A 23,720-nucleotide genomic window follows, 5' to 3' on the forward strand; every position below is an offset into this window, starting at 1 on the left:
AAGCCTCCGTGGATGAAATCTGATGGTTGGGGCGCAGACTAGCCACCAGTCAGACTGGTAAAGTTGTGGGGCAGGAGGAGGGCAGTCAAGCCAGGGAGGGTGAGGTAGCAGGGAGGGGAAGTCTGCAAGCATAGTGCCCAATTGTGATTGGGTGCAACTGTGGCAGATCTGGGGTACGTGTGGCATTCTGATTGTGTGTTTGCAAACTGGTGTGTGACGCCATGTGCACAGGTGACCAACTGTGATTCCATGTGTGCTTTGGGTTCCAGGCCAACCCCCTTTCTCCAAGGGGCTCAGGAACTATGGTTTTAGTGACTCAGTGGCTGTCTCCCTCCAAACCGTCCCCGTCACAAGTCATGCCCAGAAGTGATTCTTCACATAGCCTTGTTTAGTTCAGGAGCCCAGCTACCGGGCTTGGTTGGAGCTGCAGGACTCAAGGAATCTCTGCTCTGGTTAGAAAAAGGACTCTGCTTCAGTACCCTTATAAAATGTCCTCAGGTATAACTGGACTTTCCTTTACGAATTGGTAGTGCCCAGGTTATGATCATTGTGTTTTATATGTGGGTCGGCACATCTCTCCACTGATCCTCTGGCCCACCCTGTGTTAGGCTACATAATCCCATTCCCCAAAAGCTCTTTTTTGGCCACTTAAAATGCAAGTAGCCTCACCAACTTCCCCGTGGCTCTCCCTACCCCAGCCCAGGCCCTCCCAAATGGAGACAGTGGGTAGCTGGGCAAAGAGCCAGGCGTGATTAATGATTGACTTCTTTAATATTTAAACAAAGCTCATCTCCAGTCACTCTGCTCCGGAGATGGCCTTATTCAACACACACACACCTGCCGCCTGGCCTGTTGCCCTGGGGAGCAAGCACAGGGCAAACAGCGCCCTTCCAGGCTCAGTTGGGGGTGGGGAGGGATGGGAGGATGAGGAGAGAGCTATAGGAAGATATTTTCAATATTAGTGCTCTAGGGACAGTACTTTCCCTCCAGTCTGCTGGCCATAGGGGTGCCACACCCAATATTTTCAGACTCACCAAGCCTGGACTGAGTCTAGGGCCTCGTGGGGAACCTGAAAGTTAGTGCGTGTCAGAGAATAGAGGAGACTTGAGGGGAAGGAGCAATAAAGCCAGAAGCCACAAAGAAGAGGTACTAGGGCGGCAGTTAAGTTTGTAGAAGAATGGCCGAAAGACAAGATCAACTCTCTCCAGATAAAGAATCTGAGCCCAGAAGCCAGTGGTTTAGGGGACACAGGTACCAGCTTGAGATCTCCATGGTTCCTATATCTGCTCAGATTTACAGACGTCTTCCTATGTTCTGGCCGAGGCTAAGCACTACCCACTCCACCCCAGACTCTACAGTTCCCTCGTTTGGCGTCCCTGTTACTGCTTTTACTTTTCTGTGCTGTAATGTCCTTATTTGTCCCCAAATATTAGCTGTTAGCTCTGTAAGGGCTGGTCACACATCAGGAGTATGACTCTGTGTAACATCTCGAAACTCCAGCCATGACACATAATGGGGGCTCGAAAAATGTTTGAATAAGAGAACGAATGAGTGTCCCTCTGCCTAAGTCCCTTCTCAGAGCACCCCACTCACTGAACAGGTGAGAAACAGCCCCACCTTTCCTTCACAGCCAGCCTGCCCCCAGATAGGGGCAACCAGGACACCTCTGCCCCCCCAGGAGGCCACATTTGCAGCCCTCTCATCCCCAGCCACAGTGACCAATGAGGTCCCTACCAGACACTGTGGCTCTGCATGGCAAAGTCAAACCCAACTGAGGACTCCAAGCCTTTCACCTGGACTCCAGCAAAAGCTTCACTGAGCCTCCTTGGCCATCCTCCCTTCCCCACCCATCATTGTAAAGTTTATTTTGCCAGAATATTTCCTTCAAATTTCCTTCCAGTCTAACTGCTGAAGAACTTGGTTGTCCATCAATTAAACCTAGATTTTCAAAATGGCATCAGAGGGTCTTTATACATTACCCTTTTTCTGCATCCTCACCTCTCCCACTTCCCAGCTCAGTCCCTCTGCACTGACATCACCCTTGGCCTTTGCCTCACTCCATTTTGAACACTTGTCCTTCAAGGCCTGGATCAAAATTGGTCTTGGATCCTCTGCAAATCTCCAAGCCCACCAAGATGCTCAGTGAACAATGGTCCCCTTCTCCTCTCCAAGAAGCCTCAATAAACTGCACCCTACCTCCATCTGCTTCTTCCAGTGTGCTCATTTGCAGTTGGTATTCAAACACTTCTAACAGTGATCACTTACTAATAGGTGGTTTTAAGTCTTCTTTCAAGCTATGCCTGTATGCTATGAAGGCACCTTATTGCATATTTCTTGTACACCTTCATGTGTATCCTGCCCCATCCTCCCAGGGTCAAGGCCCTGGTGGGGCTTGAAACTTCATGGGCACTGGGGCCAGACTGGAGGGCACTTGTGAACTGAGGACAAGAGGCCTGGGGTCAGGCTCAGTGTTCAGACCCTGGAGACAGCCTTCAGCAAAAGATCACCCGAAGCCCCAAACAACTCCTGTCTGCCCACTCGCCTGTCTGGGAGGCTCCCCTGTACTGGAAGGGGAAACTGCCCTTCAGTACTGGGAGGAGGTTCCGGAGATGCTGAGACCTCTGGCCACTGAACATGAACAGAAGCTCTTCAGAGAAGCCCTGCCCCATCCCAGGCCCGGGACCCCCGCCCAGCTCCCCAGGATCCAGGGACGGTTTTTGGCCTGTAGGTCCCGGAGAAGTTGCCTCTGGTCCCCGCCCTGCAAACCCAGTCAGACGGCGGGCCTTGGCTTTTTTCAGCACCGAGGCGCGGACAGCTCCCGGGCAGGCGCTGAGGGGAGGAGGCGCGGCGAGCGGCGGCCGGGGAGGGCAGACGCTGCGGGCGGGCGGGGCACGGAGCCTGGAGGCCCTCCCCCGGGGCGGCGCCCACCCGAGCCCGACGCCACTGAGCCCCAGGACAGGCAGAGACGCGGAGAGCCGAGGCGCAGGTGGTTCCCAGCAGGGTCCACTGCTGAAAGATGCCGGTCCGCAGGGGCCACGTCGCGCCCCAAAACACTTACCTGGACACCATCATCCGCAAGTTCGAGGGACAGAGTGAGTGTGTGTGTTGGGGTGGGGGCAGGAGGATCTGGACTCTTGGTTCTGTGGCAGGAGGGGCCAGACCCCTTTACTAACTTTTGATGGGACAGGAGGGGGTTATGGGGCCGGATTCTGAATGCAAAATCCTTTGAAGTCCTCAACACCTTCTCCATGCTGTCCTCTCTTCTGGAAAACCAGGGGTGGAACGCAGCTCCACTTCTCCCCGCAGAGCATTTTTCTTGGCGCCCCAGGGCCTTCTAGTCACTGACTGGCTTTCCCCTGGTGATCACTACCCCTCATTCCCAAGGTTTCCTTTTCCCGGCAGTAGACCTGGCTACTCTGCTTTTCCCAGGTCTGACCCCCAACGAATCACATCATTGTTCCCTGGTCCCCTCTTCACTGTTTCCAGAAGGCCTTGGACTTTCCTCCAACCTCTTTGACCTCGCTGCCATGGGCTTCCTGCAATCCCCAGGCCTAACCTCCTTTCCCCCATGTACCTGGTCACCTATCCCCCCACCTCCTTCACCCCCCTCATTATTCTCAGAAGAATCACCCAGATTCTTTTTTCTCCATTATCCCCCAACCTGATCTCTCCTTCTGGTTCCTGCCCTACTCTGGCATCTAAATGCCCCTCCCTGCGGCCATCAGTCCACGTAATCTTTTCCTTTCTACTGCCCAATCCTGGCTGCCAAGGTCTTCCTACCTCTCACCTCCTAACCCAGGTCGTAAGTTCCTGATTGCCAATGCTCAGATGGAGAACTGCGCCATCATTTACTGCAACGACGGCTTCTGTGAACTCTTCGGCTACTCCCGAGTGGAGGTGATGCAGAGACCATGCACCTGCGATTTCCTCACAGGCCCCAACACCCCAAGCAGCGCTATGTCTCGCCTGGCTCAAGCCCTGCTGGGGGCTGAGGAGTGCAAGGTGGACATCCTCTACTACCGCAAAGATGGTGAGGTGCAATCGGGCCAGGGACTCTGAAGGGCAGATTTGGCTCCTCTCTTGTCCAGACAGGGTGGCCTCTGGGAGGACACTGACCTAGGGACCAAAGGGCCTGGATGAATCCTCTCTCCTCTCTGGTAGGGAGAAACAATGGGCATTGAATGCTATGTCTTCTGAGATCCTTTTCACCAGCTAAGCCAAGAACTAGACCTGGCCTGGGGCAGAGCCTCCTGCCCCACAACCCTCCCCCTTGCTCCTGGTCTCCTGGCTATCCACTCTGTCACTGTCAGCCCCAGCTGTCAGGAAGCTGGGACAGAAATTAACCCTCCCTCATCTCCATCTGCTCTGGGGATTAATGAACGAGTCACCCCTCAAGGCCTCTATGGCCAGGCAAGGCATGGGGGCTACTGGCTGGGAAAGAGGGGTGGGCCTGGCTTGTCCCGCTCCAGCTCTTTGGAAGGTAGGCTCTGAAGTTTGCCCCAACCAGACAACTCATCCAGATGGAGTTTGGGTAGTTACTATCGCCTAAACGTACTACAAGCAAACCAGAAGCATAGGCCAGGGCTGAGGCATAGCTCAAAAGGCCAAAAGCTCAGCTGCTTTGAAATCCTCCTCCCAGGATCACAGATTCCCCAATGGATGTGGTGAACAAGTAGTGGATAGGAACTAGGATCAGAGTAGAAAGTCTTGGAAACCACCAAGATCAATGACCCTCAATCTGGTTCTTCATCAGGATTACCTGGGGTATGTTTTCCAAAACACATCTTCCCTAGAGAGGCTGACTCAGAAGGTATAAGATGAGTCCAGGCGGGTGTATTTGGAAAAATCTCCCCGGTGGTTCTGATATTCTGCCACATTTAGGAGCCACTGATTTAGATAAGTTATTTCTTTTTAAAGATGTGCAAGGAACTTTCTCAAGATCCCACCTCAGGTTGAACCCCCAAACTCTGGATCCCTCCCTCTGAGATGTCTGTTCTGAGGAATCACAATAATGGGGGGAAGGACCCCAATTCCCTCTTTGCTTGGAGACAGGATTTTTGGGGAAGGAAGCCCCACATTAAATAGGATGAAGGTCACTTGAGTATAGAAAAAGGGAGAGTGCCTTTGAATTAGGACTGAGAGGTGCTGAGAGCCCAGGTTCCAGGAGCCTGGTTGTGTAGGGGACATGAATATGTCTGTGAGCATGCATGGATGTGTGTGTGTGTGTTTGTGTGCACATGTGTGTTTGTGTGCACGTGTGTGTGTGTGTGTACGTGTGTGTATGTGTGTGTTTATGGGCCTCTGGGGAGCATCTTGGGTAGGTCCTGGCTGTCCCTTGCTGCTGCCACCCAAATGAGTGGGAAGTGCTGCAGAAAAGGGCAACAATTAAGGGGCCAGGACGAACCTGGCTTTGGCTGATAGTACTCACAGGGTTAATGAAGTCAGAATATTTTTAAAAGCTGTGACCTCACCTCTTCACATCATTTCATGGAGGAGGTGACAGACAGGGGAGTGAGAAGGGTCCCAGAGGAACAGGATGGGACCGCAGGCAATGGGGGAAGGGGTAATAGGTCTTCCTCTCCTTGACCTCGAGCTCTACCTGTCTACCTGTACCTCAGGGCATGAGGGTTGATCTCAGACTTCTGGGGATGTTAGATGACAGATTCTTAGCACCCTGCAGGTACCTGGGCAGAGGGCAGAGGTCAAGGCCATGCCTGACCCCTGAGACTCAGGTCTTTAGAACCCAGCTGAGCCCTCCAGCTCTAAGAAGGGACCCTAGAAACTTAGTCCTGGAGCTTGGCTGGCCCTGGGTAAAAATGGGCATTAACCCATATATCTGATGCTCAGTAAGTTCCCGTCTATCCCTCCCCGTCCCTCAGTCCTTCCTTGTTCTGTTGCCCAAGACTTTCATCACCTAGATCTTCTCGAAATTGGCCTGAAACCCCCCAAAATGGAGCTTACTGGCCTGTATTATCTTTAGGAAATGATGTGGTACTCAGATTAGTTATGTGTTCACCTTACGGTCCACTCTAACCACATGGTCATGGTTTCTTTGTTGTTGTCTTGTTTTGGGCAGTACAGGAGCTTGAACCTGGGGTGCTCTATACTGAGCTACGTTTTTTATTTTGAGATAGGGTCTCAATAAGTTGCTGAGACTGTCCTTGAACTTCTAATCTTCCTGTCTCAGCCACCTGAGTAGCTAGGATTATAGGCATGTGCTACCATCCCTGGTTATCATATTACTCATTTTTAAAAATCATGTTTATATACATCCTACATTTCTGCTGAGGAGCATCCTAATAATGATTTTTTCCCCTTCTCAGGTCAATACTTCCTCTCTACCCCACCCCCTGACTCCAGGGAGGTGGGAAGGGGTCCTGGGTAGATCTCTAGCTGGTTTATTTATAATCCTCTTTTCCTCTAAAAGGGTAATCCACTTAAAATTGTCCAAGTCGAAATGGAGGGTCTGTGTTCATGTATCTCCACATGGTACAGCTGCCTAAAGTCCGCTCAGAAGCCAGGACACTAGGTAAAAATCACCCATATAGATCAAAGTGAGAGACTCCTGAGAGACCAAGGCCTTTGCTAGGGAAAGAAAAAACATAACAGACAGGAAGAGAGATGCTGCAGGACTAGAGTGGAAGAGCGAGCGCCTGGAGTGAGGCAGGGGAGCACTCAGTCCCCCACCTCTGGGCACCTGCCACAGGGTCCAGCCCTGCCTGCCTTTGCCAAGTCCTCTACACTGATGAACCCAAACCAGGGTCCCTTAATTCCTGAGCCAAACTAGGGGAGTCCTGTGGCTTCTCCAGTCCTCATCTCCAGATATGGAGGACAGGACAAGGTGAGGTCAGGGGCTACTATCTGCCTCCACCCTCCCTGTGTTTTCTGCATGCTCACTCATGGTACCAGGAGAGCCAAGCTGGGGTGACATGGTGCAGCTTCCTCCTAGTGGCAGCTTCTTTTTCTTCCTTTTTTTTTTTTTTTTTTTTTTTGTACTGGGGATTGAGCCCAGGAGCATTTTACCGCTGAGCTATACTTCCAGTTCTATGTTTTGAGACAGGGTCTTTCTAAGTTGCTTAGGGCCTCTATAAATTGCTGAGACTGACCTTGAACCTGTGATCCTCCTGCCTCAGCCTCCTGAGTCACTGGGATTACAGGTGTGTGCCACTGCACCCGTGTAGTGGCAGCTTCTTGTAGCACCACTTCTGACGGATCACCACAATGCTAGGTGGAGTGTGCATAAAGAGATTGGGTGGGGCTGGGGGTGCTGCTCAGTGGTAAAGCCCTTGCCTAGCACATGTGAGGCCCTAGGTTCCATCCCAGCACGAGGAAGAAAAGGGGAGAGGGTTGGGTGAAAGATAACAAGGAGGCTGTGAAAAGGAGAGAGTGAGGGTCAGAGTGGGGGGAGGGATGGAGCAATGAGAAACTAGGGAAGAAGCACGTTCTGGAGGAGAGAAGTACACAGAGAAGTGGAGAGTCCCAGGGGCCAAACTTACTGTCCTGGAGGGGGGGGGGGTGCTGAAAGGAGCCCCAGGAAGCCCCAAGCAAGGACACCCTCTCTCCCACTTCTGGTCACCCAGATGGTTACTCATGGGCTCTGAGCCACAAATAAGCAAGGACAACCAGTCTGGGACACAGGGAGAGAGAATACTCTGTATTCTTCCTAATTCTCTTAGCCTCCTGTCTGCCTACTCCAAATACAGCCAGCATGGAGGCAGGGCAAGGGGCACCAACCCTCACCACTCCCTAACCTGTACTGCTATGTTGGGCGGGTCGTTGGTCCATTCCTAGAATGGGTTTCCAATGATAGCTCAGATGGGGGTGTACAGTCACTAGAAGACCGGCCTCTGCAGCTCCCAGCAACATAGAAAGCCTGGAGGTCCCACCCTTCTGCCCAAAAGGCCCCTTCCCTCCCCACAACCAGCCCAGAAACAGGGGACTTAGTCTAGACTCAGCGGGTTGGAGGCTCACTATGCCCCAGGCTAACAAGAGCGACTCTAGCACTGTGAGCCCAGGAGTGGATCAAGCTGGAAAGGTTACCTCTTCTTGGTATGGATGTCTCCCCTGGGCCCAGGCAGCAGCTGGCAGATGGCTGCCTGATGCCTGGGAGCCCAGGAATCTGATCTGGGAGATTCCTGCTCTCCAGAGGAAAACGGGAGGAGGATGGGCAGACTTAGCTGCACCCCAGTTCTGACGGCTGTGAGGAGGGCCTAGGGGAGTAAGCTCTAAATAGGGAGTCTGGGGAAGAGTGATTCCAGTGGTTCCTAAAGTAGCAGTACTCTTGCCAGCTGGCCTCAGTCCCCCTGTGTTGACAAGTATATCTTTCATTATGCAAACAACAAACACCTAGGACGGCTGAGACAGACCCAGACCTGCCTTCCAGGAGCACAGCTCTGCTTTCTGATTTGGTCACCCAAAGGCCCCTATCCCTGAGGATCCTGCCTTTGGATCTGGCACCTGTCAAGAGTTTGAATTTAGGGATATAAGACCCCCGTGGCATACCTACCCACAGGCGGGGCTCTGGGTTATGTGGCATTTTAGCTGGTATTTCTCACCATGTGGGGCAGTGGTGAGACCCTGGAGCAAAGAGAGGGGACAGAGACTTTGGCCAGAGGTGCAGGGGGATAACAGCTGAGCCTGGGCTACCAAGAAGGGTTAGAGAGTGGCACTAGGGGGCCTGTCCTGCCTACATGAGGCCTTCTCACTCCCTGACTCCCAAGCCACTCCCCTTTCTGCTCTCTGATCCCAGCCTCTGCCTTGGGGCCCTACCCTAGCACCCTTCTATCAGATAAACCCCTTCCCTTTTCTCAGCTGTTGTGTGCTGATAGCCCAGAGGTCCCAGGTTTATGTCCCCTCCCAACCCTAATAAATCAGTTTCTCAGAACCTCAGGCTCTCATCTGCAGAACAGGGGTCTATACCTGCCCCCTGAGGACCTCCTGAGGCCTAATGTGCCAACTGGCTCCATGCCCAGCACTTAGTGAGCTCCCAGCAATGAGTTCCTTCCGGCATCAGGGAAGAGGGCATCTTTGCGGGATGGTGATATGAGCAGAGCCCAGGGCCAGCCAGAGCAACATGGGGGTGGAACACTCCCACCTCACCTCCCCGTTTAATCCACCCCCATCTGCTCTGCTTTAATTACAGCAGAAGCAAACCTCCAGGCTAAGCCCTGAGCTGAGGGCTGAGTGTGGACTTGGACCTGATGCTACATTATCTCCTAATGAGCAGCTTAGCTGCTCTCCCCACCTCTGCCCTGTGGGTGGGGCACCTGCTGAGCAGCCTAACTCACCTTCTGCCCAGTAGTTCTGATCACTGCCCAGGCCTTTTCTCTCCAAGTGGGTGCCCTTAATTTGACCTTCACTCTGCTCCCTCCTTACCTGGGTCACTACAGAAGGGAACCCCTTTGGTGACCACCTCCTGTCCCTGATAATGGTGTTTGCAGCCTCCAGCTTCCGCTGCCTGGTGGATGTGGTGCCAATAAAGAACGAGGATGGAGCTGTCATCATGTTCATCCTCAACTTTGAGGACCTGGCCCAGGTCCTGGCCAAAAGCAGCAACCGCAGCCTGACCCAGCGCCTGCTGTCCCACAGCTTCCTGGGCTCTGGTGAGTGAGGCAGGCTGCAGATGGCAGTAAGAGAGAGTTGGGTCACCTGTTGGAGTAGCTGGTGCCCTGGCCCTGGCTGCTCTGATCTTGACCCTGGTTTCAGGGGGATCCCATGGCAGATCGGGTGGACAGGGGCCTGGCTCGAGCAGGGGCAAGTACAGGACCGTCAGCCAGATCCCGCAGTTCACGCTCAACTTTGTGGAGTTCAACCTGGAGAAGCACCGCTCGGGCTCCACCACGGAGATTGAGATCATCGCCCCCCACAAGGTGGTGGAACGAACGCAGAATGTCACTGAGAAGGTCACCCAGGTGCGGGCCTGCTGGGTAGGGAGGGCAGGACTGTGCCAGGCTTCCAGGGTCCCCTCCCAGGTCCTGGGCCTGCTCTTTTGGGCCCTTGGTTAACAGAGCGATGTGGCTTGTCTTGCTCCCTCATGTCTGGTCTAAACCCCAGGCCTCCCAACTGCAGTCTGATTCTTTCCACCTGAAGGCCTTCCCTAAGGCCACAGTCCTGGGACCCAGCTCCTGGATCCAGGGGAGGTTGGGGTCAGCAGGATCTATGAGAATGCCACCCTCAAGGCCTGGAGACGCTGGGGATTGGGGAGACACAGGCTACTGGTGGGGCTGTCCAAGGCTCTGTCAATCACAGGAAAGGCGAGGTGGAGAGGGGACATATCAGGGAAATATAGAGAAGAGGAAGGAGAGAGGGCAGGAGACCCCAGCCCTGTTTCTATCCCTTGCCTTTGAGATGGGAGTCACTTTCCCTCTCAACCTGCATGCCACATAGAAGTGGGGTGGGACCCACACCTCCTGCTAACTTTGAGCAGACTCCCAAGGGCCCATTCCTGAATGTTCCCCTACTATTGGATCCACTCCTTGCCCACCCAAGGCAAATGTCCCCTGGTCCTCTGTTTCAGCTGGCCCCACTGCCCTTTCTCATATGCTTGATGACTTGACCATTCCTGAGGGAAATGCAAATAATTTTGCTTGAGGCTTCAGTGACTAGGGTCCTGGCACTGACTCACTGTATGACCTTGGCCATGGGACACACCTGCCTTCTGAACCTTGGGGTTCTAAATGGTCTCTGAGGATCCATTTGGCACTAACTAGTGGCAGTCCAGGAAGCAGAAAAAGCTCTCAGCCATAGAGAGGGGCCTAGGACAAGGCTGAACAGGGGGGTGCAGAGCTTCCCTGGGGCTGTTTCCATGAAGGGGAAGATTCCCCTTTTCATTTAATGTGCAGGCAGTATTGGAACTGAGTATGAAGGAGACCCCTCAGGCCCTCACAGAGCTCAGGGACCCTGAGGAAGGAGGGAGTCCAGACTGGAGGACTGGGTCCCCTGAGATCAGATAGGGTGGCCCAATGACCTGACCCTGGGAAGCCCCCTAGCTGCTCATACCAGGGCCTCTTAGGTTGATGCTGCTGGTGGTGGCTTCCTGATGGGGGACTGTCATATTGGAAAGTTGTCTGTGAAGATGGACAGACCCAGCCAAGGCCCATGGCATCCACTCCTGTCTTGCTTCCTGCCCCTGCCCCTTTTGGCTTCACTAGCCCCCTAACCCCATGTGCACTTTAAGGCCATGAGAGGTGCTGACAGACTTCAGAGGAGGGGGCTGACAAAGTCCAGAACAGGGAAGTCACATTGACCTCAACCAGAACTTAAAGGGCCTACAGGGCCGCGATCTCATGCCAGCGTCCTTATATCCTGAGGGCCATGGAGATCCAGAGGATCCTGAGCTGGGCGGGCTTTGCCCTGGAAGGGCCCCACACTGACTTCAGAGACAGTGGGAGACGAGAGGGGTCAGTGGCTCCCATGTCTGCAGCCCTGAGGAGCTGAGAGGCCTGACATTTTCCTCTCTGCAGACTTGGGTCCCACTCCCAGTTCCAGCTGCCTTCCTCTCATTCCCTACTGAGGCAGGGCTGGGGAAGGGCCTACAGAGGGAAGCAGCTTTGATGCCCTGTGGCCTGCAGCTCCCAGGCAGAGTCTGAGCTGCCAGTGCTCATTTGTAGTTGAGATCCCATGTGGACCACATGCTGGGACCCAGGGATAAACAGGCTGGGCGAGGGAAAGCAGGCAGATCCAGCTTATACTTCAGTGGACGGTGACCACGTGGTCAAGGCTGCATACAGGGGCAGGAAAATGTAAAGAGGGTCCAAGTCTATTTGGGGTCAGAGAGGGGTCCCCGGGAAAGTGAAATACGAGCAAGGCCTGAAGACTGGGCAGGAGGCCACTACAGAACAGGGAGGCTGTGACCCCCACTGCAGGGTTTGTATGTTAGATCAGGAAGCTTCTGGTGGAAACTAGCCCTTTGCTGGGTCTTCTTTCTTGTGATCCTATCTGCTAACTGATCTGATCTGCAAGGTTAAAACCTAACATTGCAGATTTTCTTAAACCAGAAACCTAACTGGTGGGGGAGGGGAATCAAGGGAACCCCCCCCCCCCCCCCCCGCCAAGGATCCATCCTTGTTGGAGAACTGTCTTGGATAGGATGAGGGAGCAGGAGAGTGGAGGGGGAATGATTGCTAAGTGGAGTATACCATCCACATGCAAATAGATGCATCTTATTTAATCATCTGTGCAGTTTTGCTTATCCCATTTTGCAGATGGGGAGACTGAGCCACCAAAGTTCGAAAACTTGCCTTATGGCCCAGATATAGAAAATGTCAGACCTGGAATTCAACCTTGGAGTTCTGACGTTAAAACCCATGCCCTTCCTAATGCCCCAGCTATGTCATTTGGGGCAGCCTGGCATCTTGGGCCCAGACCTAAGTGACTCTCTGTTGCTCACGGTGTTGGATTCAGGGGTAGGTCAGACAAAGGGGAATGCTTTTCTGCTGAGTGTTGTGATCTTTCTGCTGGACATGTGTGAAGCAGCTGGGGATCCCTGGAACCCAGGATCTATTTGAGGGTCCAGATTGGCTACCCCACCCCAAATTTGGCTTTTTTCTGTGGGAGGCACTGAGAGTTGGTTCCAGGGGGGGTCCAGGATCCTCAAGACTGAAAAGCCTATTCTGGGGGTGACCTGCTCCCTCTAGAAATCCCAAACATAGAATCCTTCCAAGCCTACCAGAGAGGAGTGGCCCACCAAACTATCCCCTCAGGCTAGACTCTTCTCTAGTCAGATGATCCAGCAGATCCTGGTCCTGTCCCCGCCTACTCCTGGATGATCTCTTTCTGAGGGAGCTTGTGAGCTTCAAAGCTGGGTCGCCATGAGACAGAGCTGCCCCCCACCTTCTGCAACCCATCTCTTCTATCTGCACTTCTTCCTGACATATCTGTCTCCTTAAAGAACTTGCCTCCTCATATGCTTGTCACCCATAACCTTCCCATGCCTCCCTTCCTAGGCCTCCCCACAAGGTCTGTCTCACCAACAGTGCTGCCACCACTGACCACCCATGATCCCCACCCCCAGGTCCTGTCTCTGGGTGCAGACGTGCTGCCAGAGTACAAGCTGCAGGCACCACGTGTCCACCGAGGGACCATCCTGCACTACAGCCCCTTCAAGGCCGTGTGGGACTGGCTCATCCTGCTGCTGGTCATCTACACGGCCGTCTTCACACCTTACTCAGCCGCCTTCCTGCTCAGCGACCAAGATGAGTCTCAGCGCGGTGCCTGCGGCTACACCTGCAGTCCACTCACCATGGTGGACCTCATTGTGGACATCATGTTTGTCGTGGACATTATCATCAACTTCCGTACCACCTATGTCAACACCAACGACGAGGTGGTCAGCCACCCCCGACGCATCGCCGTCCATTACTTCAAGGGCTGGTTCCTCATTGACATGGTGGCTGCCATCCCCTTTGACCTGCTCATTTTCCGCACTGGCTCTGATGAGGTGAGCAAACCCCATCCAGGCCAGCAGCCATGGCTGTTCCCTGTACCCAGCCCCAGAGCCTCCCAGACTCAGAGACCTGGGTGCAGAGAGCCCCTGGCACTGGGCATCTTTGCCAAAACAAGGGGCAATAGAAAGAGGGCTTGGACGTCTGCCAGCATCTCCTTCCCTGCTCCAGCATTCTGCCCTCTGGGACCAGGAATGGGCTCCTATAGTCCCAGCCTCCCACTGCCTTCTAACCCACACCCACCCTAGTCAGAAAGGAAAGCTAAAGGCCACACCCCCAATGCAGCCTTACCGGGTCCTGGCCCCCAGCCCCTCATCTGTGCCTACTCTTCTTCCCATGGGCGACATGAGAACATTTTCATGCTCTCATAGCTTCAAGTCCCACTTGGTCCTCCCGCCCCATCTTCTCAAGATCAACTTTCCCCTCAAATCCACTCTACCTTCTGGGTTCCAGTCACCTCCATCCCTCCCTGGCAACCACCCCAGCACTGTCCTACCCTGCCCCCAGCAAATCATCCCCAAGTCCTCTCCCTTCCTCTCCACCCCATTGCCCCTACCTACACTGAGTGGCCTTCTTTCCCAACCTCCCTCCCCTTTACACCATAGCAAAAAGAAGGTCCAGATGAAGTACCTGACCTGTCACTTCCCCTCAAACCATCAATGGCTCCCAAAACCTACAGAATAGAAGGCAAGCTCTTTGTAGACCCCGAGGTCCACAGGAGCAGCGCTGCTTATCTTCCCAGGCTCCTCTCTCACTGCCCCGCCATCTCTCACTCTGCACTCCAGGCTGTCACATCATTCTTGGTTTCCCACGTGGGCTGTGCCACTTCACACCTCCATGCCTCCGCCTGTGCTGCCCTCTATGCCAGAAGTGTCCTTTCCTTCTCCCTCCTGTTTCCCTGAAGACCCAGCCTTGTCTCTCAAAACTCGCTCTTATGTTACCTTCTCTAGGAAGCCTCCCCTGCCCTGCCCTGCAGATTTGACCTCCCCTTCCTCCTTGCTCCCATTTGATTTCTCTCCTAGCAACCAGAACACTGTTTTGTGCCCAAGGCTGAGAGCTCCTTAAGGTCCCATGCTAGATTCCATTGCCAAGTGCCTGATCTAGAGCAGGCCAGAGTGTGTCCTTTCAAGTGCTAACCTCCCAGCCCTGTGGACCTTTCTCTGCCCTCCAGACCACGACCCTGATTGGGCTACTGAAGACAGCACGGCTTCTGCGGCTGGTGCGTGTAGCACGGAAGCTGGACCGCTACTCTGAGTATGGGGCGGCTGTGCTCTTCCTGCTCATGTGCACCTTTGCACTCATCGCGCACTGGCTGGCCTGCATCTGGTATGCCATCGGCAATGTGGAGCGACCCTACCTGGAGCCCAAGATCGGTTGGCTGGACAGCCTGGGTGCTCAGCTTGGCAAGCACTATAATGGCAGCGACCCAGCTTCGGGCCCCTCAGTGCAGGACAAGTATGTCACGGCCCTCTACTTCACCTTCAGCAGCCTCACCAGTGTGGGCTTCGGCAATGTCTCACCCAACACCAACTCTGAGAAGGTCTTCTCTATCTGCGTCATGCTCATCGGCTGTGAGTGCGTCTTCGTGCTATGGGCCTTTCCCGTGAAATTTGGTTCTTAGTTTTGAAAGAGACACAACATTACAGTAATATGTAGTAATAATGCATGCTATACACTGATTCTGAGTTTGCAGCATATGAATTTTTGCATATGTATACACCAGTTATACACCTGTACAGCCATTGCCATAGGCAGGCACCAGGATTATCATCTGTAGGCCTCAATGCAAAACGAAAACTTCTAAGTTAAAAAGTTAAGAATTTTGAGATGATGTCCGCATAGCAGTAAACCTGCTATGCTGGCTAGGCCCTGTGGGATTGGTGAGGCTTCATTCCCATGAAGCAAGCCCCTGCCAACCTCTTTTTTTTTTTTTTTTTTGAGAATTTTAATATTTATTTTTTAGTTTTCGGCGGACACAACATCTTTGTTTTGTATGTGGTGCTGAGGATCGAACCCGGGCGCACGCATGCCAGGCGAGCGTGCAAACGCTTGAGCCACATCCCCAGCCCCGCAACCTCTCCTTTAAGTGCTTTACAGAAGCCCATACTTCATTCCTTGTGAGCCCAGTTTACAGAGCAGGAACCAAAGGTCTTAATTTGCCAGGAGCCGTAGAACCAGGAGTTCACTGAGCCCTAGTGTGGCCCAGGTGGTGGGCTCCAAGGCTGTGTTGCTCTGTGTTCCTGCACCCAGCTACCTTCCTCCCAAAACACGTGGTTTAGGCACTTGAGACGCACTGTGGAATTTTACACATAGATTAAGTTGTCATGTTCAGAGTATTTAGAGACCAGAAAAACAAAAACAAGAAGAAAAAAAAAAGTGAAAAGAAGAAACCAAGAGTTTTCCCTTCATTATGTTTACACCTTGAAGGAGAAAACAAATCTGAACTTTAAAAAAAAAAAATCATTGCCCTAGTTCTTTCTTCAAAGGAGTTTGGCCTGGGCCTGGGAAGAGCAGAGGGAAGAGGGCAGGAAGCACCGCAGTCTTCGTTCCCTCTGTGCTCAGGCGTTGGCTCAGGCTTTTCTGACTTGGCTTTGTCCAGCCCTGGATAGAGGGGCCCCTCACTATAGGGCTGCCGGGGAGGGGGAGGCCTGGAGTGGCGTGGTCCAGTGCCCACGCTCACTCCGTACCCTGGCCGGCCCCCGCCCTCAGCTCTCATGTATGCCAGCATTTTTGGCAACGTGTCGGCGATCATCCAGCGCCTGTACTCGGGCACCGCGCGCTACCACACGCAGATGCTGCGCGTCAAGGAATTCATCCGCTTCCACCAGATCCCCAACCCTCTGCGGCAGCGCCTTGAAGAGTACTTCCAGCACGCCTGGTCCTACACCAACGGCATCGACATGAACGCGGTGAGCCCCTTGCCCTGGCGAGGCGGGGAGGGCCACCAGTTCTGGCTGTTGCCCCAGGGCAGGTCAAGGTCTCGCGGACTCAGGGTTCCCCGGAGCTCTGCCCACCCGTCCCCCAGCCCCACCCACGCCCCACTGGAGTCGCCCGCCCACCCCGCAGGTACTGAAAGGCTTCCCCGAGTGCCTGCAGGCCGACATCTGTCTGCACCTGCACCGCGCGCTGCTGCAGCACTGCCCCGCCTTCCGCGGCGCCAGCAAAGGCTGCCTGCGCGCCCTCGCTGTCAAGTTCAAGACCGCGCATGCGCCTCCTGGGGACACTCTGGTGCACCTCGGCGACGTGCTTTCCACGCTCTACTTCATCTCTCGCGGTTCCATCGAGATCCTGCGTGACGACGTGGTGGTGGCCATTCTAGGTGAGTCAGACAGGGTGGACTAGGCCTGTGAGGAGGGTGGAAACTGGAGATGCCCTACTTAGGCCATCATCTTCTTAATGAGGAACGTGGCACCTTTTATTGATCAGCTATGCGCCCAGCACGCTTCTAGAAAGCTTTATACCCAGCTCCCAGAATCCTTAACGCAATCCCCCTGCCATTTGCCCCATTTTCTTGATAGAGAAGATGAGGCTCAGAGAGGTCATGCTAGTCTTTGGTCACACAGGGGTTCTAGGACTTGGTCTGACTCAGAAGTCCAGGCAGGTTCCCTCCTACCTCACACTCTTGAGTTCAGGATGACAAGCCAGGGGTCAGTCTTGTTTGGAGGGAGGTGACTTGATGGGCACCACAGTTTCATTCAGTGCCCTGCAGAAATAGCTGGATACTTTGGAGGAGCCTTATGAACACTGGGAAGGGGGACAGACATAGGTTTCAAGAAGCCTCTGCCACTTACCTGCTGTGGGAACTGGGGTAAATCATTTTACCTCTCTGAGCATCACAGGTTCCTCTCTTGATGCCCGCTTTTCATGCCTTCCCTATGGACTTCACTCTAAGTCTCCAACTCCAACTCCAGTTTGGTCCTCTTTTGTCTCTATGGCCTGGCTTTCTTCCAACCCCTCTGGACCAGCCTCCTCCACCCCATCCCCAGGGCTCCTCTGCCCAGTCCTCTCCTCCAGCCTGCCATCATTTGTTGCCACCAAGCACTGATATTCTGTTTTCTTCTCCTCACCCTACACTCTCACCTGGGCCAGCTCCTTGCTGTCTAAGCCACAGCCTAGACCTGTGTCACAAGGACTCCCATAGCTCTATCCCAGTCCCAATCTCTCCTTGCCCTATAATATTCCATTCCTTCCTGGGCATGACCTCCATAATATTCAGATAAGCAGACCAAACTCTGTATATCCCCACCTGAAACCATCTTGTTCCCCCAAGAGCAGCTCCTTCAACATGGTTTCCCTATCAATGTGAACCCTCCACCCATTGCCCAGGGTACAGTCAAGTAGGCAAGCATCCTGCCCTCTTTCCAGTCCCCCTGCCCATCTTCCAGTTAGTCACAGAGCCTTCTCTGTTCTGCTTTTGGGACCTCTCCCATACCAGTCTCCTGCTTGGGTCTGACCTCATGTCATTCCCGGGCAGGTGTGTCAGGAGCTCCTGTCCTGTGGCCTTGTGTCTGGCCTACCCCCATTCTCTCTCTTCCTCCTTCCACCAATGAAACATCTGCATATACTCCTCTTATTCTCATCCTTCAGTGGTTCCGCACGGCTGGTGGGATAAATGTAAACCTCTGTGCATGACATGCATAGTTCCACCCAATCTGATTACTCCAGTCTTGCCACTCTTCCCTGGTACTTCATGCCCTAACCATAAAACGGCTTCCCATTCTCTGAATTTGTCATCTCTGTCACATCTCTGTGCCTTTGTATATGTTGCCACTCTGCTTGCAGTGCCCACCCCGTGCCTGTCTGGCAGAACCCAGTCATCCCTCAAGGATGGGCTCAATTGTGAACTCCTCTACGAAACTTTCCCTCACTCCCAGCCTACCTTACAAGTGCCACCCACATTGGAGGGATAATTATTTTTAATAATTAAGAAGCTAGTCCAAATTTAAGTTTCAGTTAGAGGCATAAAATTTTTCATTTTGTCCTGAGTAGAAATAGACATTAAATCATAATCCTTCATCTACTAGAAAACCAGCTCATCATCACACTGCCCAGATTTCAAGCTTCAGGGTTTCACGTGTGATCCTTGGTGAGCCCATTTTCTCTCTAGGCCTCAGTTCCCTCCTCTGTGACCTTTGATCCTGTTCTCTTGGAGGGACATGCCCAGCCTCCTTTCATCCCTCTGCCTGTGCTAAACCGTTAGCACCCTTTGTGCATGGGTCACTAGGCTGAGGGGGCTGGACTTTCCCAGGGAGGTTGGAGAGAAAGCAATAATGATCCATGGCACCTGAGGCCCTGGCCTCTCTGTGCAGTGTGACAACATGCTGTTTCTGGCTGCTTAGTCCTTGATTCTCTTGGAATTTCACTTCCTCTGTAACCCCTCCACTGCCCCAACCATCCTTGGTGGAAGACCCCTCCCTCCTCCATGACCTGATAGCTCTTGATTCTCCCCTATGTGAAGGCTCCACTGATCATTCTGTAAAATCATTGTCTGTTTATGTGCCTGCCTTGTGGGAATTTGGGGGCTTCCTTGTGGGAGGGAGAGCCTCTTATTCATGTTTATATCCCATAGCTCTTATAGCGCCTGGCACCAAAAGGGCCTAATACCCTGGCCACCAACCCTCAGCATCCACCAAAATGCTCACTCTGTGACCTCCAACTCCAGCACCTTGCATTTTCCCAGTCTAGTGCTTCTTGCCTTTTGGGGCACTTCCTCAAGCATCTGTTTTTCTGAACAACCCAGTAAAGTAGGCAATGCAGAGATGGTGATGCCCATTTTAGAGATGAAGACAGTGGGGTCCAGAGAGGGGTAATGACTTCACCAGGCTCCCCCTGCCAGGACCTTGCTGATTTCCTGGCCTCAGAGTGGGGAATGAAAAGACGAACAGAAGCCTTAGGGAGCTTTGCGGGAGCAGGAAGCTCCTGGCCTGAGTCCCCTGTGCCTTGCTCCATAAGACGGGCAGAATGCGGGGAGCAGGAGGAGGTTGGGCAGAGAGGCTTTAATGTCCCTTACTGCCCAGTGTCCCCTAAGTAGGAATTAGGGTAGTGTCAAGAGCATGAACAAAAGCAGGGAGTCTGAGGGAGGGAGAGTTGTTCTGAGGGGACTGAAGACATCAATGTACCCATATGCCTAGGACAGGAGCAGTTCTTAGGGGATCTTTGTAGGATTTAGAGGACAGGGGCAGGGGATACCCTCCTGTCCATCCTCTTCTCCCCAGACAGCCAACATATCTAGCCCTGTCCCCAGATCTTGATCATAAGGACCAGGCCCCATCCTGGCAGGATCCATGAGGTGGTGGTGGGGGGCAGATCTTGGTCACGGGAAACCAGGCCCTGGAAGGGAATACCACCCCTCTGGCTGGCAGGGAAGAACGATATCTTTGGGGAGCCCATCAGCCTCCACGCCCGACCAGGCAAGTCCAGTGCAGATGTGCGGGCCCTGACCTACTGCGACTTACACAAGATCCAGCGGACAGACCTGCTGGAGGTGCTGGACATGTACCCTGCCTTTGCGGACAGCTTCTGGAGTAAGCTGGAGGTCACCTTCAACCTGCGGGACGTGAGTCTGGGCCAGTGGGCCAGGGTGGGTGGCAGCTCTTGGCCAGCTGGTAATAGGTACTATCTACACCTGAGGGCATGGCCTGCCTGGCTTCAGGGACCCATCCAACTACTGCCTTTCCTTCCAGTCCTATCCCGCATCCTTTGCCAGAGTATCTTTGTGCCTGCCGTGACCAGCACAATGCCGGGTACAGTGATAGCTGCCATTTATTGAGCAGCGACTGGGTGGGAAACGCTGGGCTTCTTTTACATTATCTTACTTAGTTCCGTCCTTGCATTTTTAATCCCCATTTTCAGATGAGGAAACTGAAGGTTAGAGAAGATAAATAAATTGGCCAAAGCCATACAGCTAGTAAATAGCAGAACCAAGTGTGAATTCAATTTTGAAAAAAAAAAAAAAGTTTGTCTGACTCCAAAGCCCAGGCTTTCCTGGCACCAGGCTGAACAGGAGGGGTCTGCTATCCAGAGGGCTCATGGTGCCAGGCATGGGGGTGTGAAGAACTGGTAAAGCTGTCCTTCCTCTCAAGTTTATCACTCAGTGGAAAAGGTAGTTTGTAGCAACTCAGGAAAAATAAAAAAGGGACACCCAGATGAATAACTAAAGAAGCCATGATTTGTGTACTTGAGAGATCAAATTTCTGTGGAACTCCAGCTTGCCAAGGAGTGGTGGAGGCACTAGAGTGTCTGGAAGTGCCCAGAAAGGCGTCATGGAGGAAGGGAGCTTGGAATCAGCTAGTGGAGAAGGGAGGGATGGTGAGGCTGCAGGGGCACGGTGGCTGAGGCTAGGCACTGAGCCTGGGCACCTCCTTTTCCCTGTCATCCACCAAGCCCTCAGCCTCAGGAGGAGGCTCTGGTGGCCCAGGCCCTTTACCCAGGTGATGGAGGGTGACATTAAGGTGGGTTTCTTGCTGATGATGGAGGGATGTGGTCTCTGTGTCCTGGGTCATCTGTAACCCCAAGGTGCCCTCAAGTCTCATGGTGCCAAGAGGAGAGCAGTCAAAGATGCTGATCTGGAGTGGATTGGGGGTTCCAACCTGGTCACCTAGAGAGAACTCTCCACTGGTTCATGCTGAGGGAGGGAGCACCAGGGCATTTGGGAAAGGGGGACTGGAGGAGCTTTTTTGCCTTCTACTCCCAAATCCCCAGACCTCCCCCGATCTGCCCTTCACCACACACACACACACACACACACACACACACACACACACACACACGAGAGCCTGCAAGAAGCTGCCCAGAGCTTTTCTGGTGTGCCAGCCACCTGACACCACTTTCTCACCTGGCTGTGACAAGGGCTACAGAGGAGGAGCAGGGACAGGGAGAAACAAAGAGGCCCTTCCCAGCTTTGGTCCCTGTTACTTGATGCTCTTGTTCCCTACAAGGCAGATGGGGGTTTCCAGTCATCACCCCAACAGGGCCCGGGCAGCCAAGACCACCAAGGCTTTTTCCTCAATGACAAGCAGCCAGGTGAGCACAGCCAGCCCATTCCTGGAGCCCCCCACCCCAGTTTCCTTTCCATTCTCATGGCCTTTTATCCCCTGGGGAAAGGCCTCCTCAGCACCTCAGTGAGTGGGGACCTCCCTAGGCTCAGGAATACTGGCTTTTGTCCCAATTTTCCCCTGGTGTCCCCACCTTGATGATCTACACCCTCAGAGCCTAAGAACAAGGGCTCTCTGGTTGCTGGGTGCTCTTCCAAGGGTGGGTAATGACCAAGAACCCTTGGGTTCCACACCAAGGTGCTAGGGGACTCCCTTGACTGTAGCTCCATGGGCAATGAGACCAAGTCTAGAAATTCCCACCTTGGCAGCCCCAGATTCCTTCCCAGGGCTACAGTCCCTGAGTCCTGAAAACCAGACTTTCATATGGGTAAGGACCTTATGCCCCAAGGCACCCAGGTAAGGAGAGCCACTCCCCACCCTGTGTTTCCATGGCAGGTATGGGAAGAGCATGGGGTCTGCCAAGGAGAGACAGACCTATGGAACCAGCTACATAGAGCAGAGGTGTTCCTTTCCCTCCTGCAGATGCAGCCCCTGCCCTGAGCATCTCAGATGCTTCTGGCCTCTGGCCTGAATTGATGCAGCAGATTCCCCCAAGGAATAGTCCTCCAACTCTGCAGCGGAGACCAGACTGCTGGCCTCAGGAGTTGGGCTCCAGGCTAGAGCAGCTGCAGGCTCAGATGGACAGGTGAGTGCCCTTCCCAAGGCTGGGGAACTACAAAGAATCTGTCCAGCCATGGACTAGGAGTGGGTGCCCTCTCCTGGTGGTTCTGGAGTATTGCTGTGTGCTGGGTGGGTTTTAGAATGGGGGGCTCATTTAGAGGCAGTTTCCCCATCTCTGTCACTAAGCACACACACAATTCCTTGCATGGCTTCCTCCAGCAAAACCTGGAATGTGCCAGGGAAGCTTCTTAAGGAAGGGACACAACCATGTGCAGAAACAAATTCCAAGAGGCCTTGGAAAGGGGACGTGGCTTCAGATGGCAAGGCTCTAATGGCAAGATAGTCCTGGGTTCAAATTTTAACTTGGTAATACAGGAGCAAGAGTTGGATGGGCAAGTTATTAAATACCTCTGAGCCCCAGTTTGCCCTTTCATGTAATGGGCATGATTGGAATACCCATGTCAAAGCATCATTAGTAGGACTGAATGTGCTCTGTGCCTGGTCACTGGTGTCATTAGGGATGAACTAAGGGAACTTGGGCAGAGTCTGTGGATCCAAATGGGGAAGTAGCTGCAGGTAGGACCCAGGGTTGCCTTTTCACTCAGGAGGAGAAGCATACATGCTACAGAATCCAGAGCTGCCCTCAGGACCTGAACTGCTCTTAAAACCCTGACTTTGACCTCGGGGCTCTGTCTGGCAGGCTGGAATCCCGCATGTCCTCAGACCTCAATCACATCCTACAGCTGCTTCAGCAGTCCATGTCCCAGAGCCACAGCAGCTACATCCTGGAAACCCCTGCTTCCAATGACCTGGCCTTGTTTCCTGCACCCTCAGTGACTCCAAGTCCAGGTCCTGGGCTGCCGCAATGCCATCTGCCCCCTGCACAGGTGAGTGGTGAGGTCATCCCCAGGGGCTTCCCTGGGGGCAGGTGCATGCCTTCCCCACCCCACGGGCCCAGTGCCTCCAGTGTTCCACAATTGCTGTGGCTTTTAACTTCAAAGTAAAAAAGCAAGGACTCTGGATGTTCTTCCAGGGTTGGGTAATGACCAAGGACCTGTCTTCCTTTACAATTTTTAGTCATGATAGCAGGGTAGCCTAGACAGGGTGGTGGCAGAGCCTCGATTGTGACCACAGACCCTATAGCTGGGGCAAGGACGACAGAACCCTGAGGTGTGGGAGGAGTAGGTAAAGCTCTTGCCAGTTCCCATCCCTGGGTGGATTAACTCCCAGCCTGGTCTAGGGGCTCCTGGAGTGCCTCCCTCTTTCTTGCCCCTCCCAGATGCTAGGCTATGGTGACTTAGACAAATGTACACCGGAGCACAGGAATTCCTCCTCCAGGATGCCTCACCTGGCTGTGGAAATGGACAAAACTCTGATGCCAACCTCAGGACAGGAGCAGCCTGAGGGGCTCCTGCCACCCCTGGTCTCTCCTCTTTGTCCCCTGGAAGTACAGGGACTCATCTGTAGTTCTCGCTTCCCCTCCCTCCCTGAACACCTTGGCTCCATCCCCAAGCAGCTGGAGTTTCAGAGATATGGCTCAGATCCTGGATTTACAAGAAGTTAG

At 53.5% G+C, this 23,720-nt stretch overlaps 1 protein-coding gene across 1 annotated transcript; it reads left to right on the plus strand.

Annotated features, from left to right (window-relative positions):
* Positions 1-3,016: 3,016 nt before the first annotated feature.
* Positions 3,017-23,720, plus strand: Kcnh6 (potassium voltage-gated channel subfamily H member 6). The gene is made up of 13 exons (XM_026402283.1): positions 3,017-3,092; positions 3,800-4,030; positions 9,441-9,602; positions 9,706-9,911; positions 13,013-13,438; positions 14,614-15,013; positions 16,152-16,351; positions 16,509-16,761; positions 19,805-19,998; positions 21,380-21,464; positions 22,019-22,181; positions 22,857-23,043; positions 23,436-23,720. Exons 1-13 carry the CDS (start codon positions 3,017-3,019, stop codon positions 23,718-23,720), a joined length of 2,868 nt encoding a protein of 955 aa, XP_026258068.1.

The sequence above is a fragment of the Urocitellus parryii genome, chromosome 7 (assembly GCF_045843805.1).
Source record: "Urocitellus parryii isolate mUroPar1 chromosome 7, mUroPar1.hap1, whole genome shotgun sequence".
In the NCBI taxonomy this organism is placed as follows: Eukaryota; Metazoa; Chordata; class Mammalia; order Rodentia; family Sciuridae; genus Urocitellus; species Urocitellus parryii.

What these genes read in the sequence shown, in the direction of transcription:
- Kcnh6 (XM_026402283.1), top strand. Translation starts at nt 3,017, where the DNA reads ATGCCGGTCCGCAGGGGCCACGTCGCGCCCCAAAACACTTACCTGGAC. An exon ending in CCGCAAGTTCGAGGGACAGA is followed by an intron (nt 3,093 to 3,799) that starts GTGAGTGTGTGT and finishes CTCCTAACCCAG; the next exon opens with GTCGTAAGTTCCTGATTGCC. An exon ending in ACGGCATCGACATGAACGCG is followed by an intron (nt 16,352 to 16,508) that starts GTGAGCCCCTTG and finishes CCCACCCCGCAG; the next exon opens with GTACTGAAAGGCTTCCCCGA.